General features: G+C 40.6%; 1 protein-coding gene across 3 annotated transcripts in view; it reads left to right on the top strand.

Annotated features, from left to right (window-relative positions):
• The first annotated feature begins 7,717 nt into the window (after positions 1-7,717).
• LOC102801849 (Golgi apparatus protein 1-like) overlaps positions 7,718-16,012 on the top strand; it is a 171,349-nt gene continuing 163,054 nt past the window's right edge. For all 3 annotated transcript variants that reach the window (XM_085499987.1, XM_085499986.1, XM_085499985.1), the window contains exon 1: positions 7,718-8,328. In XM_085499987.1, coding sequence (XP_085356113.1) covers positions 7,765-8,328 — 564 coding nt within the window. In that variant the 5' untranslated portion in view covers positions 7,718-7,764. The remainder of the gene's footprint in view (positions 8,329-16,012) is intronic.

Here is a 16,012-nt window from a genome sequence, read left to right as displayed (position 1 = left end):
GAACTCTTCTGGGATATAAAGTTCAACTGGGGCTATAAGTATATACTGCAAGATGTATTGCAGGAAAATTTACATCTCAAATTAGAGTAGTAGAGCTTTGTCTGACTTGAAACCAATCATCCCAATTACCTACTATTGTATATTTCACATGCCTTGAAGGTCTGAAAACTATTGTGCACACAATTTTTTCAAATTGAATATGCAACACACTAACACTCTATTGTGTAAATGTACTTTGTCCCTGTATATTGTCATTGTTGTATGCTATTTTTTAAAATTTCTAGGGGTAATCAAAATTTAATGTTTACCGGTAATCACACTACTGCTGTCATTTCTCTAAAGAGAATTTAAAGACCCAGCCTCAACTATTAACTATGCAGCTATCCTCCAGCATTGTTTGAATTCCTGAACTGTCTAAACAAGCTGACAAACCTGTGTTTACAGATGCTTTATGTTTAATACATGTATGCCTTTATGTGCTACAGGGAGGCACACCCCTGCAGTGTCTACCCTAGCAATGACAAGAAATCTTTGACAACATACATGTATGTGAATGATAAATTGAATATTTTACGTAACACAATGATGAGCTGACAGTGGTCTTTCAAATTGATGAATAACTAGGTGGGCTATCCACAAAGATTCCACACATGGACATGTGGAAGTGCATCACCAGGTATCCAATTCCTAGAACAAACCACTCCCTCTTTAAAATGGAAGGCATTCCAAAAATGTGTTTAATCAACTTGTTGAGTGCCAGACTAGATGTGGAAGATTGTCACATTTCAAATAATAAAGATGCTGGTACCTATATCATGAAGACGTGAAGTTGAGTGTGCCAGGCATGTAGACATCAGTTGAGTGTGCCAGGTATGTAGACAGCAGTTGAGTGTGCCAGGCATGAAGACATCAGTTGGGTGTGCCAGGCATGTAGACATCAATTGAGTGTGCCAGGCATGTAGACATCAGTTGAGTGTGCCAGGCATGAAGACAGCAGTTGAGTGTGCCAGGCATGAAGACAGCAGTTGAGTGTGCCAGGCATGAAGACAGCAGTTGAGTGTGCCAGGCATGAAGACAGCAGTTGAGTGTGCCAGGCATGTAGACATCAGTTGAGTGTGCCAGGCATGAAGACAGCAGTTGAGTGTGCCAGGCATGAAGACAGCAGTTGAGTGTGCCAGGCATGAAGACAGCAGTTGAGTGTGCCAGGCATGAAGACAGCAGTTGAGTGTGCCAGGCATGAAGACAGCAGTTGAGTGTGCCAGGCATGAAAACAGCAGTTGAGTGTGCCAGGCATGAAGACATCAGTTGAGTGTGCCAGGCATGAAGACAGCAGTTGGGTGTGCCAGGCATGTGATGACAGCAGTTGAGTGTGCCAGGTATGTAGACACCAGTTGAGTGTGCCAGGCATGAAGACATCAGTTGGGTGTGCCAGGCATGTAGACATCAATTGAGTGTGCCAGGCATGTAGACATCAGTTGAGTGTGCCAGGCATGAAGACAGCAGTTGAGTGTGCCAGGCATGAAGACAGCAGTTGAGTGTGCCAGGCATGAAGACAGCAGTTGAGTGTGCCAGGCATGAAGACAGCAGTTGAGTGTGCCAGGCATGTAGACATCAGTTGAGTGTGCCAGGCATGAAGACAGCAGTTGAGTGTGCCAGGCATGAAGACAGCAGTTGAGTGTGCCAGGCATGAAGACAGCAGTTGAGTGTGCCAGGCATGAAGACAGCAGTTGAGTGTGCCAGGCATGAAGACAGCAGTTGAGTGTGCCAGGCATGAAAACAGCAGTTGAGTGTGCCAGGCATGAAGACATCAGTTGAGTGTGCCAGGCATGAAGACAGCAGTTGGGTGTGCCAGGCATGTGATGACAGCAGTTGAGTGTGCCAGGTATGTAGACACCAGTTGAGTGTGCCAGGCATGAAGATATCAGTTGAGTGTGCCAGGCATGAAGACAGCAGTTGAGTGTGCCAGGCATGAAGACATCAGTTGAGTGTGCCAGGCATGAAGACATCAGTTGAGTGTGCCAGGCATGAAGACAGTAGTTGAGTGTGCCAGGCATGAAGACAGTAGTTGAGTGTGCCAGGCATGTAGACATCAGTTGAGTGTGCCAGGCATGAAGACAGCAGTTGAGTGTGCCAGGCATGAAGACAGCAGTTGAGTGTGCCAGGCATGAAGACAGCAATTGAGTGTGCCAGGCATGAAGACAGCAGTTGAGTGTGCCAGGCATGAAGACATCAGTTGAGTGTGCCAGGTATGTAGACATCAGTTGAGTGTGCCAGGCATGTAGACATCAGTTGAGTGTGCCAGGCATGAAGACAGCAGTTGAGTGTGCCAGGCATGAAAACAGCAGTTGAGTGTGCCAGGCATGAAGACATCAGTTGAGTGTGCCAGGCATGAAGACAGCAGTTGGGTGTGCCAGGCATGTGATGACAGCAGTTGAGTGTGCCAGGTATGTAGACACCAGTTGAGTGTGCCAGGCATGAAGACAGCAGTTGAGTGTGCCAGGCATGAAGACAGCAGTTGAGTGTGCCAGGCATGTAGACATCAGTTGAGTGTGCCAGGCATGAAGACAGCAGTTGAGTGTGCCAGGCATGAAGACAGCAGTTGAGTGTGCCAGGTATGTAGACATCAGTTGCGTGTGCCAGGCATGTAGACATCAGTTGAGTGTGCCAGGCATGAAGACAGCAGTTGAGTGTGCCAGGCATGAAGACAGCAGTTGAGTGTGCCAGGCATGTAGACATCAATTGAGTGTGCCAGGCATGTAGACATCAGTTGAGTGTGCCGGGCATGAAGACAGCAGTTGAGTGTGCCAGGCATGAAGACATCAGTTGGGTGTGCCAGGCATGTAGACATCAATTGAGTGTGCCAGGCATGAAGACAGCAGTTGAGTGTGCCAGGCATGAAGACAGCAGTTGAGTGTGCCAGGCATGAAGACAGCAGTTGAGTGTGCCAGGTATGTAGACATCAGTTGAGTGTGCCAGGCATGAAGACAGCAGTTGAGTGTGCCAGGCATGAAGACAGCAGTTGAGTGTGCCAGGCATGAAGACAGCAGTTGAGTGTGCCAGGCATGAAGACAGCAGTTGAGTGTGCCAGGCATGTAGACATCAGTTGAGTGTGCCAGGCATGAAGACAGCAGTTGAGTGTGCCAGGCATGAAGACAGCAGTTGAGTGTGCCAGGCATGAAGACAGCAATTGAGTGTGCCAGGCATGAAGACAGCAGTTGAGTGTGCCAGGCATGAAGACAGCAGTTGGGTGTGCCAGGCATGTGATGACAGCAGTTGAGTGTGCCAGGTATGTAGACACCAGTTGAGTGTGCCAGGCATGAAGACAGCAGTTGAGTGTGCCAGGCATGAAGACAGCAGTTGAGTGTGCCAGGCATGAAGACATCAGTTGGGTGTGCCAGGCATGAAGACAGCAATTGAGTGTGCCAGGCATGAAGACAGCAGTTGAGTGTGCCAGGCATGAAGACAGCAGTTGAGTGTGCCAGGCATGAAGACAGCAGTTGAGTGTGCCAGGCATGTAGACAGCAATTGAGTGTGCCAGGCATGAAGACAGCAGTTGAGTGTGCCAGGCATGAAGACAGCAGTTGAGTGTGCCAGGCATGAAGACAGCAGTTGAGTGTGCCAGGCATGAAGACATCAGTTGGGTGTGCCAGGCATGAAGACATCAGTTGGGTGTGCCAGGCATGTAGACATCAATTGAGTGTGCCAGGCATGAAGACATCAGTTGAGTGTGCCAGGCATGTAGACACCAGTTGAGTGTGCCAGGCATGAAGACAGCAGTTGAGTGTGCCAGGCATGAAGACATCAGTTGGGTGTGCCAGGCATGAAGACAGCAGTTGAGTGTGCCAGGCATGAAGACAGCAGTTGAGTGTGCCAGGCATGAAGACAGCAGTTGAGTGTGCCAGGCATGTAGACATCAGTTGAGTGTGCCAGGCATGAAGACAGCAGTTGAGTGTGCCAGGCATGAAGACAGCAGTTGAGTGTGCCAGGCATGAAGACATCAGTTGAGTGTGCCAGGCATGAAGACAGCAGTTGAGTGTGCCAGGCATGAAGACAGTAGTTGAGTGTGCCAGGCATGAAGACATCAGTTGAGTGTGCCAGGCATGAAGACATCAGTTGAGTGTGCCAGGCATGAAGACATCAGTTGAGTGTGCCAGGCATGAAGACAGCAGTTGAGTGTGCCAGGCATGAAGACAGCAGTTGAGTGTGCCAGGCATGAAGACATCAGTTGAGTGTGCCAGGCATGAAGACATCAGTTGAGTGTGCCAGGCATGAAGACAGCAGTTGAGTGTGCCAGGTATGTAGACACCAGTTGAGTGTGCCAGGCATGAAGACAGCAGTTGAGTGTGCCAGGCATGTAGACATCAGTTGAGTGTGCCAGGCATGAAGACAGCAGTTGAGTGTGCCAGGCATGAAGACAGCAGTTGAGTGTGCCAGGCATGAAGACAGCAGTTGAGTGTGCCAGGCATGAAGACAGCAGTTGAGTGTGCCAGGCATGAAGACAGCAGTTGAGTGTGCCAGGCATGAAGACAGCAGTTGAGTGTGCCAGGCATGTAGACATCAGTTGAGTGTGCCAGGCATGAAGACATCAGTTGGGTGTGCCAGGCATGAAGACAGCAGTTGAGTGTGCCAGGCATGAAGACATCAGTTGGGTGTGCCAGGCATGTGATGACAGACATATTAGTGCTCCTTCAAAACCACACTGAATGTCATTCATACAACATTTAATTCAGACCCGAGTCCAAGTATTATATATTCATATTAATGTATAGGATATAAAGTGAGCTAAAAAGTTGCTTGGAGACATTTTTGTCAACATATTCTCTTCATTCATGCCATACCAAGCTGTGATTTCACACGTTTTTGGCATTGAAAAAGATCATGAAAGGTTCCAACTTCAGTTGTGGTGACATAGATATTGAGCAGGGCAAGATAATCAATGTCAGTGATGAAGCTCTTGTATACAATGTGTCTGAGGAAGACAAGTCTAGATTTGTTGACATATTTAAAGATTCAAGAAAGTCATGTGATCAAATAAATAGGTGAGCCTAAAGATTTGCCAGCAGCTGTTGAATACCACAACCTGTGGGGATTCTATCAAATCAGTGGTTGGATGGGTGATGAACTTTATCTGACTAATATTGGGTAGCTTTCAATAAATGGACCAACCAGTGGCACCATCAGCACTATTGGAAATTATACGTTGTATAACTGCAAATCTGGATGTTCTTCCTTCCAATGGACATGCAATAGGCATGGAGTGCATATGGGCCCATGGGGACTGCATAGATTCAACTGAACTAAACATGTATTGCTGAAGTGAGACTGGTATGAACAGCGATAGTTCAAATTCAAATGAATCAATAACCTATATCTCTGGTAACAAATGGTAGGTCATGCTTTCTGGCATATTAGAAGTATTAGAACCTCATTGACATAGTGTAGTTTAATTAGACATCTCCATCGAGTACATTTTTTATATATTATTTATGGGGTGCTCCCATTGTATTTTACAGTGAGAACCATTCTTTTGAATTTGTTTCGGATCGAAGCACTATTTTTACGTGACAAAGGCTTCCAAACACACATTTTCCCGACAGTTTTGTTTTTGCGATGTGCGCTCAGAATGCGTCTTTTCGCATTGAAAAACCATTCTTGTTTCCGAACTGATAGTTCTGTACGTATATAATGACATCATAGTGAGACACTGTGAATATGGCCCAGAGAGGGTTCTCTGAATAAAATATGGTACGCAAACTGGAGTACATGTAGTTATTTGACGCGTAATAAAGTGTGAAAAAAGGAATCTCATGAATAGATGTTACCTCAACTTGGAAACAGTATGATTTTAGTATGTATATAGGGTATAACTTTAAGTTTCTGCACTTGAAAGGGGTATAATTTCACAAAAATAAGTACGTGTTTTTTGAAAAGCTATACTTCAGCATGGGTACCAGGTCTGACTTGGAGTAACCCCCCCCCCCCAGGGGATGTGTTTTGCTGTACTGAAATCGGAAACATTTTGGTCTAGAAGTTAATATGTAATTACTACAAAAAGCGGTACAGAGTCGTGTATGTGACGTCAATTTGGAGAAATTGCGTTTTATACCTCAGAAATATTAACAATTGTGTCCGTGCTGATGAATCTATGCTTAATCAATGATGTTAATTTTTGAAAACTTTTTTGAAAAATGTCACTTTCACTTTCATTTCAAGAATGGCACGTTTACCGTGAACATATTGTGTTTTATTTGCCATTTGCATGCAAAATTCTGTATCTCAGTATTATGCGGTAGTACATATATAACAGCGAGATGATTTTTATATTTCAATAATATTTTGTCTAAATGAACCAAAATTTGAGCAGAGTACCAACAAGTATGTATCCGGCCCCACACGATGTGACAATAACCCGTCTAATTTCCCAGCGATTCAATATGTTCATTTGACAGAACACTGTTTATTGAGCGGAACTAATACTTATATGTAAACTATTTATTTACTACTTTGTTAAAGACTTTTTTTAACAGTTATTTTTTCTTTTTCCGTTATACTTCTATTTATTGTTGTTGTATTTTTAAAATTTTAAATATATATTTTCTGCATCTTTTAATCTTTATTGTATGTTAGTCCAGATCTCAATAAAGTTATTATTACATAACTTAATATAAAACCCCTTAGTTGTCAACAGAAATTTACTCACTCCTGCAAAAATACAACATTTACTTTCGGAACACTAAGTGTATATATTTTATGGGTACTAATTATTAATTGTACAGGTTGTTGTAGATTTACATTCAAAACATTTATTGAAAACAGCATTTCTGCACACAGTGGGGCAATACGTGCGTACAGTATATCCCAGTCATACGGACGTAGATAACTACGCAACGTCATACAAAATATTTCCATCGCGATGGCCTGATAATAATCGTTTTATAAATTTCACAATTTGTGAATTCAATTTATCGTGTTTCCGATATTCATATAACCACTTTCAGTGGATCCCATGTTTCCGGCAAGCATGGGTTAGGTTAATTTATGAATCAACGAATCGCATTGCCGGGATAAAAAACCTTCCCGGTACATCAGATTGTACACTTTATGATTATTTCGTGCACACGAGATACAGTAATTTTTTGATTCGTGATTCGCTGATCCGTGAATTACTCTAATCCCAACTGTTTTGTTATACAAGCGTTGCTCTGACAAGATACATGTGATCTATACAATAATACTGCACAATATACGGTAATCGGCTCTCAGACATTTCGCTCATAAGTAATGAGCACCGGTCGATTGAAATGATAATATAGGCGCACTGGTTTATTTACTGGTAAACGATATTTGTGGCCGATATATTTAATCATGTGCGACCACACTGCACAAAACAAACACGCAAGTAGGTTTGTGTGTTTTATAACAACCAGCTCTATCTTGACGCTATTTGATTGCGACGCGTGTCTGTAGTGAAGCCAGCTTCGAAGCGATTTAGTCATCACCTGCACAGGTGACATACGCTGCTGTGTCAGTGCGCCATATGTGTGTGTTTCCAAAGGTCACTAGTTTATCACATTATATAAGTCGTCATGGTGTACAGCGTATCACACATTTCTCAATCATAAACGTTGTGTTCGCTGTAGTATCAAAAAGCGAAAAACCAACAATTTTACTTGCACTACTTTTGCGAATCAGCCGGCTTTCAGGAAGTAAGTGTTATTAGTGCGCTAAGGTGGAAAGTAGTTCGTGTGTAAGTGCGTAATCAAGATGGCGGCCAGCTTACGTGGACATGCTGGGAGTTTCGTGCTTCTCGTAGTGCTTTTGTTAGTGACCGTTTCCGCGGACGAACAACATGAACTTATTAGAGTTAAGAGATTTGAAGGTGATGTTGCGAGAAACGTGGACAACTATGATAAAGATCAACCCGTCGGTGGTTTGCTTCAAAAGAATCAGGTCAACGCAAACGTAATTCAGCCCTCACAGAGAGACGGTCTAAAACAGAATCCTGATGGGCAGATGCCTGCTTTGAAGAAGCCCGAACTACAGGGACAGGGCTACAAACCTGTGCAAGAACAGAAAATGCCTTGGAAACCGTTGGGCGGCCTACCGGCAGCACGGAATGAAATCCCACAAGGGGCACAAGAACAGTTGAATGGGAAATTGGCCATCCCTGGGGCGCAACGCCGGGATCCGATTAGACCCCAGTCTAGGACAGGCCAAGTTCGAATTATCGATTTTCCAGCTTGTCAGGATGTCGTGACTGCACTATGTGCGCAAAATGCACGTGGAAATAATTTTGCTGTATTAGAGTGCTTACAAAATGACAAGCAGGTATGTATGTATGTATGTATGTATGTATGTATAGGATAGAGTATTACCTTTTTACATGGTCCATTGCAACACATTGATTTAGCACGAATATTTTATTGCTGTCAACAAATAGGATGTCTAAGGATGCAATAAATTCATTGTTATATTATTATTTTAATTATTATTAATTGATGGTCTTCCAGGTCCCCATTGGTTAAACAAGATAAATATAGTCTTACAATAACTTGCACATATCAATTACAATAACCAGTAGAAGTGTAAACGATAGAAAGCCCAGGGAAGATGGGTGATAGTAGTAGGGTACGGTAGGTGTACTAGACGTAGAAATATTGGTCATACAAACAGAATATACCAGTAGCCTTCATACATATATGTAGCTGGGGGGTTCTTGAATACTCTAACTATAAATAGAGAATTCAAGCAAGATTCAAACCTCAAACCTAAAAAAAAGTAAAAAATGCACTTTATTTTAAAAATAATGTCAGTGTGAAGACTATTTATTGTAGGTAGCATCAACAGTTTACCTTCAATCAAGCGTTCATATTCGTAATTAATATAAAAAACTGATCGTTGTTGAGCAACGTGTTGGGTATGGTTTCTATAACAACTTGAACACATGTAAAATGTGATTACACAAAATTCGAACATGTGCTTCAACCACCATCCTTCAAATAATAAACTTTACTTCACTGGACAAAAAATAATGCAGTACATTAAAAGTCATTCTAACCTTGCTAAAATGCTCATATTCCAGACAGATGCTTTCTGCGATTTATTCCCCTATGTAAACGTGAAAAAAATGTGTTCTTTTTGTCAACATTCGGTCCCCATTTTGGGATTACAATAAAACAATAGAATTGAAGAAACATAATTGTTATTTTGACTTATGACTGTGTTAGAAACACAATGCATGTGATTACTGTGGAGTGTGATCCAATACATTATTTGTGTTACCAAACATTCAGTAGGTTATGCAACTGGTGTGATGTTTGGATTTCAATACAAAGTCATCAAATTTTGAGATGATCAAAAAATCATAAAAAAAGCGTACATTTGTAGAAATACCGTAAAATCTGTATAAGAAGCCGCATCCCTAATATAGGTCGCACCCATTCTTTTTGAACATTTGAGAACTAAACTTTCACCATTTCTTATATGTGTATATGCTTTAATAGAAGCTGCATCCCCTCTGTTGAATTGCATCATTTCAATAGAAGCCGCTGTTTCTAATACAGATTTTACAGTACTATACATACATGTACGAGTGAGTTTATCAAATAATGGATTAATGTTGGCAGCTACATATACATATGACTATGTTTACAAGTGCTTTGCTCGTTTGCAAAGTGATAATCCCACTCCCTTTTATTCATGCAGTCAATCCTTTTCATGAGTTCACTGTATTCTATGATACTGGTTGACTGATGTGCACATGGTACTCTGAAATCTTCATCTTATCTCATGTCACATTACATAGCTGTTTACCCTTAACTTATTAATCTTAAGGTAGAGATGCAGTTTATTTGTGAATTTCAATCAAAAATAGTTTTTTTCATTTTTTTATATAGATTTTTATCTAAAGAACATTCTGTGAAAATTTGACCAATGAATTCTTATTGGAACACCGTTAAAATTGCTGTTTATTTTCTGGTTAAAAATAAAAAAACACTCACACGTGGCAATGTTTATGTTCAATTGCCTAATTTGCACGAGTAAACAAATAACAGGACCTTTGATAGACAATATGCAATACAAGATTGTACAGGTCATAGTTCATTCAATTCACGCGCATGTGCAATTATTCCCAAATCAGTTCTCGCTCGCTAGCAAACCAAACATTATATTTCCTGAGCGTTTTTTCCTAATTTTTATCATTACATTATGCGTGGTGTGAAAAGAAAGAGGTAGAAAAAAGATTCAGATGATTTCTATGTCGGAAGAGGCAAAAACTACACTGAAGGCATCAGCCCACCGAACGAAAAACAAAATCGATGTGAGCGTCCAAACGTGACTTTCCCTGAAGGCGTGAATCAGAGTTTCTGATTGACTGAGAGATTTTATTTTTAAATAATTGTTCTCAAAAGATAAACTGAGCATGTGAAGAATAATTTAACATTGTTTACAGTGATAACTGCTCATTGTCGAAACGAAGCTTACCCATTCACGCTAGTCACAATAAACATCATACTCTTGAATAGGCGTCAATGACTACGGTAAAACTTAGACTCTATTTTAGGCATCAGGAATGATTGAAATGTCCGAAAAATGACGCCAAAATACACCTTCAAAGTCCCATTTTATTTTTTTCTAAATCCCATCCCGAATTTATGGCAGAATCTGGTCCCTCAAATAAGGGACACGTGAGCTTTGATTCTAACCGGATATATTGCACTGGGTCGGGGAGATACAAACTTTCGTGTATCTTTTGTCCAATGGGTACCTGTACTTCGATCATTCGCAAGTTTTGCTAGGTGGTGCGAGACAGCTTTGATTGCAACCCGACAAACTCCGTTTAATTCAATGAAGCAAACAACTGACAATGCTAAGATATATTGCAGAGGTATGCTAAAATTAATTGAAAACAAGCAAATAATTTCAATGAAAAATAAATCACAGAGAGAGGTAACTTGATGCATTAACAACTCTTTTGACGGGCTGACCGCTTCCCCGCGTCTGATGTTTTTTTTTCCTTGTCATAATACTTACTGATTGATGATTTTGTTTTGATTTTTGAGTTTTTTAGCCTGCAACTCGGCCACGACCTTTGCTTTTTCCGTGAAAAATGGGGAAGTTTACGTCAATTTGACGGACATTCCATTTTTTTGAAGCACACTGTTTAGCACTCCTATTTTTTTCATTTGCCGATTTCTATTCAGAAAAATTCGACCGCTCGAAAATGCACCTTAATTTTGCACTCTTAAAACATGTCAGATTTCCAACACAAATTATTTAAAACCGGTCAAAATTTTAAAACTTTTACGTTAGGAGCTGGAGCTCTCTTCTTGCAGGCGACCGTCGCCGGTAGTACAACAGCATGTTTTGTACGTACATCCGTGCGCTGATTGTCTGCGACTGTCTTAGAAAATCCCTGAATAAGGCGTTAACAAAATCGGAAAAAATAAAAAAATGCCTCCTTAAAAAACGAGCAGAATTCAAATATTTCTTTTAACAAATATGTTGCAGTGGGAATAATGGGATTGGAAACGATGAACAAAACTTCTGTGCCTCGCGTTTCGATTCTAAGATTACGCGATTATTCATTATTGTGCGTTCGCTTCCTGGAGTTGGTTCTCAATACTACATAAAAATCATCGAAGATAAATAATTTAATATCCCACTTTGTACTCTTCACGGTAAACCATAGGCTCTGAAATACTCGTAGATTTTTTATTGAAAATACATCGAAGAGAAGCCATGATGTTTTGATCGTAATAAAAGGTCACCTTTCTAGGACAGCCCCCTGTTTAATAATTCATTAGATGACGTCATATTTACTGGGCATTGCCACGTGTTTTTACCGACCCCATCAAAACACTGGTATGAATAACGTGTTTCTGATGTATATATTCAAGAGCAGTTGACCTGGTCCAACGATTTTACATAAAATGTCTATGTCTATATGTTAACTTCCAATTTCAATAGTCTAGAAAGTATGACAAAGCAGTAAATCCCGGTTTAACGCGCAAATATGCAAATTAGCCTTTTTCTCGTCTTCTATTTTTGGTGAATTCTTGGGTTTTAAATTAAAATAGCTGATAGACGCTTTGGCCATTTGCCTCGAAATTTTCACACATTATTGACAAGGTGTTTCCCCTTCAAAATGCGTCCAGACAGTTTATTACGGCGAGTGGAACAAAAATAACAAGTCCGCAATTAACATGGATATATAAATTATGCAAAAATAGAAAAGAGTAAAATTTGAGGTCATGCTGTGCGACTTTGAAAGCCGTTAGAGAGATGAGTGGACGCATTTGAATTAGTAGTATACCAAGGTATCCAGTGATGTAATTTTACCCACAAACGGACTTGAAGTTTTTAAGCTAATTTTTTTTAAACCATTTTTGTCCAAAAAAGCATATTTTTGACCCAAAATCAAAAACGCATTCTGGATATTTAAAATAAAGACAAGTTTTACAAAGTTTGTATAATAAGCTTTCAGAAAATATATAACATGTTGGATATATAATACCATCTTCATTGTCTAATTACTCAATTAAAAAGCAAGCCAAATAAACTGCATTTCTACCTTAAATTTAATAAACAAATTATTAATTTGGCAGGTACATGTACATCCCTTTCTTGTGTCTGAAAGCATGTCCTTAATTTCAGGTGTCAACTTGATTTTGTGTGTGATTTTAGGTGACATTTGCATATATTTCTGCGATATTCCAGGTATCCTTGCATCCTAGTCTCATTAATATGATCTGATTAATTAGTTACTAGATAATTATATCATGTAATATCATACTTGCGGTAGTATACACAATAATAGACATAACTGTGTGAACATGATGTTGAATTTTAGTGACATTTTACTATCATTGTACTGATGTAATTCATGGGTGTGTGAACGGTATTGCTGCTTGTCATTTTCAAATCGTTAGACCATGTGTAAAAATGAAGAAAAAAAATTAATGCTTAATACCAATATGCTCTTTGCTAAAAAATAAAAACAACTTGTTGATAACTGCATTGTTGTGTCCCTGCAAATAAAACAACTTGTTGATAACGGCATTGTTGTGTCCCTGCAAATAAAACAACTTGTTAGTCCCCGTTCGGACGTAGTCCGAAAACGGGGACTTATGGTTTGCCCTGTGTGCGTCCGTGCGTCCGTGATCACCTGTATCTCGAACATGCATGGACCGATTAAGTTCAAACTTCACTCATACATCACACATTATATGGGACATATGCACATGCATTTTATTCATGATCCGATTAACGATAGCCGAATAGCGGCCATTTTAAGGCCGAAAATGCATCAAAATCGCACATTTTCACCATTCCGGACCCGGATCTCAGTTACGCATGGACGGATTTTGTTCAAACTTGGTACATACATTAAACATAATAGGACCTTGATACACGTCATTTTTTTGGGGGGGATCGGGTTTGAAATGGCCGACTGGCGGCCATTTTGTTTTAAAAAATTCAGTTCTTGATCCGTATCTGAGACATCCATGGATTGATCAAGTTTAAACTTCACACACACAAGGTATATCATGTCACAAATATTTATGTGCATTTGTTTCATGATCTCATTAACGATAGCCAAATGGCGGCCGCTTTAAGGCCGAAAATGCATTGAAATCGCACATTTTCACCATTCCGGACCTGGATCTCAGTTATGCTTGGACAGTTTTTGTTCAAATTTTGTACATACATTAAACATAATAGGACCTTGATGCACGTCATTTTTGTCCGGATCAAGTTCGAAATGGCCGACTGGCGGCCATTTTGTTTTAAAAAATTCAGTTCTTGATCCGTATCTGAGACATGCATGGATTGATCAAGTTTAAACTTCACACACCCAAAGTATATCATGTCACAAATATGTATGTGTATTTGTTTCATGATCTCATTAACGATAGCCAAACGGCGGCCGCTTTAAGGCCGAAAATGCATTGAAATCGCACATTTTCACCATTCCGGAACGAGTCTCAGTTATGTATGGACGGATTTTGTTCAAATTTGGTACATACATTAAACATAATAGGACCTTGATGCACCTCATTTTTTTTTTCGGATCAAGTTCGAAATGGCCGACTGGTGGCCATTTTGTTTTTAAAAAATCAGTTCTTGATCCATATCTGAGACATGCCTGGATTGATCGAATTCAAACTTCACACACACATGGTACATCATGTCACAAATAGATATGTGCATTTGTTTCATGATCCGCTCAACAATAGCTGAATGATGGCCATTTTAAGGCCGAAAATGCATCAAAATCACGTATTTTCACAATTCCGGAACCGGATCTCAGTCATGCATGGATGGATTTTGTTCAGATTTAGTACAATCTGTTGTACATATGCAGGTGCATTTCGGATCAGACCACGGAAAGTGGTCTGCAATTTCGGTCACGATCTGCTTTGAATGTATATGTCACTCAAATATGAACGGAACGGGGACGTGTCATTGACAATGACTTGTTGATAACGGCATTGTTGTGTCCCTGCATATAAAACAACTTGTTGATAACGGCATTGTTATGTCCCTGCAAATAAAACAACTTGTTGATAACGGCATTGTTGTGTCCCTGCAAATAAAACAACTTGTTGATAACGGCATTGTTGTGTCCCTGCAAATAAAACAACTTGTTAGTCCCCGTTCGGACGGAGTCCGAAAACGGGGACTTATGTTTTGCCCTGTGTGCGTCCGTGCGTCCGTGCGTCCGTGCGTCCGTGCGTCCGTGCGTCCGTGATCACCTGTATCTCGAACATGCATGGACCGATTATGTTCAAACTTCACTCATACATCACACATTATATGGGACATATGCACATGCATTTTTTTCATGATCCGATTAACGATAGCCGAATAGCGGCCATTTTAAGGCCGAAAATGCATCAAAATGGCACATTTTCACCATTCCGGACCCGGATCTCAGTTATGCATGGACGGATTTCGTTCAAATTTGGTACATACATTAAACATAATAGGACCTTGATGCACGTCATTTTTTTTTTCGGATCAAGTTCGAAATGGCCGACTGGCGGCCATTTTGTTTTAAAGAATTCAGTTCTGGATCCGTATCAGAGACATGTCTGGATTGATCAAGTTCAAACTTCACACACACAAGGTACATCATGTCACAAATATGTATGTGCATTTGTTTCATGATCCCATTAACGATAGCCAAATGGCGGCTGCTTTAAGGCCGAAAATGCATTGAAATCGCACATTTTCACCATTCCGGACCCAGATCTCAGTTATGCATGGACGGATTTCATTCAAATTTGGTACATACATTAAACATAATAGGACCTTGATGCACGTCATTTTTTTTTTCAGATCAAGTTCGAAATGGCCGACTGGCGGCCATTTTGTTTTAAAGAATTCAGTTCTGGATCCGTATCTGAGACATGTCTGGATTGATCAAGTTCAAACTTCACACACACAAGGTACATCATGTCACAAATATGTATGTGCATTTGTTTCATGATCCCATTAACGATAGCCAAATGGTGGCCGCTTTAAGGCCGAAAATGCATTGAAATCGCACATTTTCACCATTCCGGACCCAGATCTCAGTTATGCATGGACGGATTTCATTCAAATTTGGTACATACATTAAACATAATAGGACCTTGATGCACGTCATTTTTTTTTTCAGATCAAGTTCGAAATGGCCGACTGGCGGCCATTTTGTTTTAAAGAATTCAGTTCTGGATCCGTATCAGAGACATGTCTGGATTGATCAAGTTCAAACTTCACACACACAAGGTACATCATGTCACAAATATGTATGTGCATTTGTTTCATGATCCCATTAACGATAGCCAAATGGCGGCTGCTTTAAGGCCGAAAATGCATTGAAATCGCACATTTTCACCATTCCGGACCCAGATCTCAGTTATGCATGGACGGATTTCATTCAAATTTGGTACATACATTAAACATAATAGGACCTTGATGCACGTCATTTTTTTTTTCAGATCAAGTTCGAAATGGCCGACTG

This window comes from Saccoglossus kowalevskii, chromosome 6, assembly GCF_978046115.1.
Source record: "Saccoglossus kowalevskii chromosome 6, keSacKowa6.1, whole genome shotgun sequence".
Taxonomy (NCBI): Eukaryota; Metazoa; Hemichordata; class Enteropneusta; family Harrimaniidae; genus Saccoglossus; species Saccoglossus kowalevskii.
Note: the sequence above shows the minus strand (reverse complement) of the source record. Positions and strands in the feature narration are given on the sequence as shown.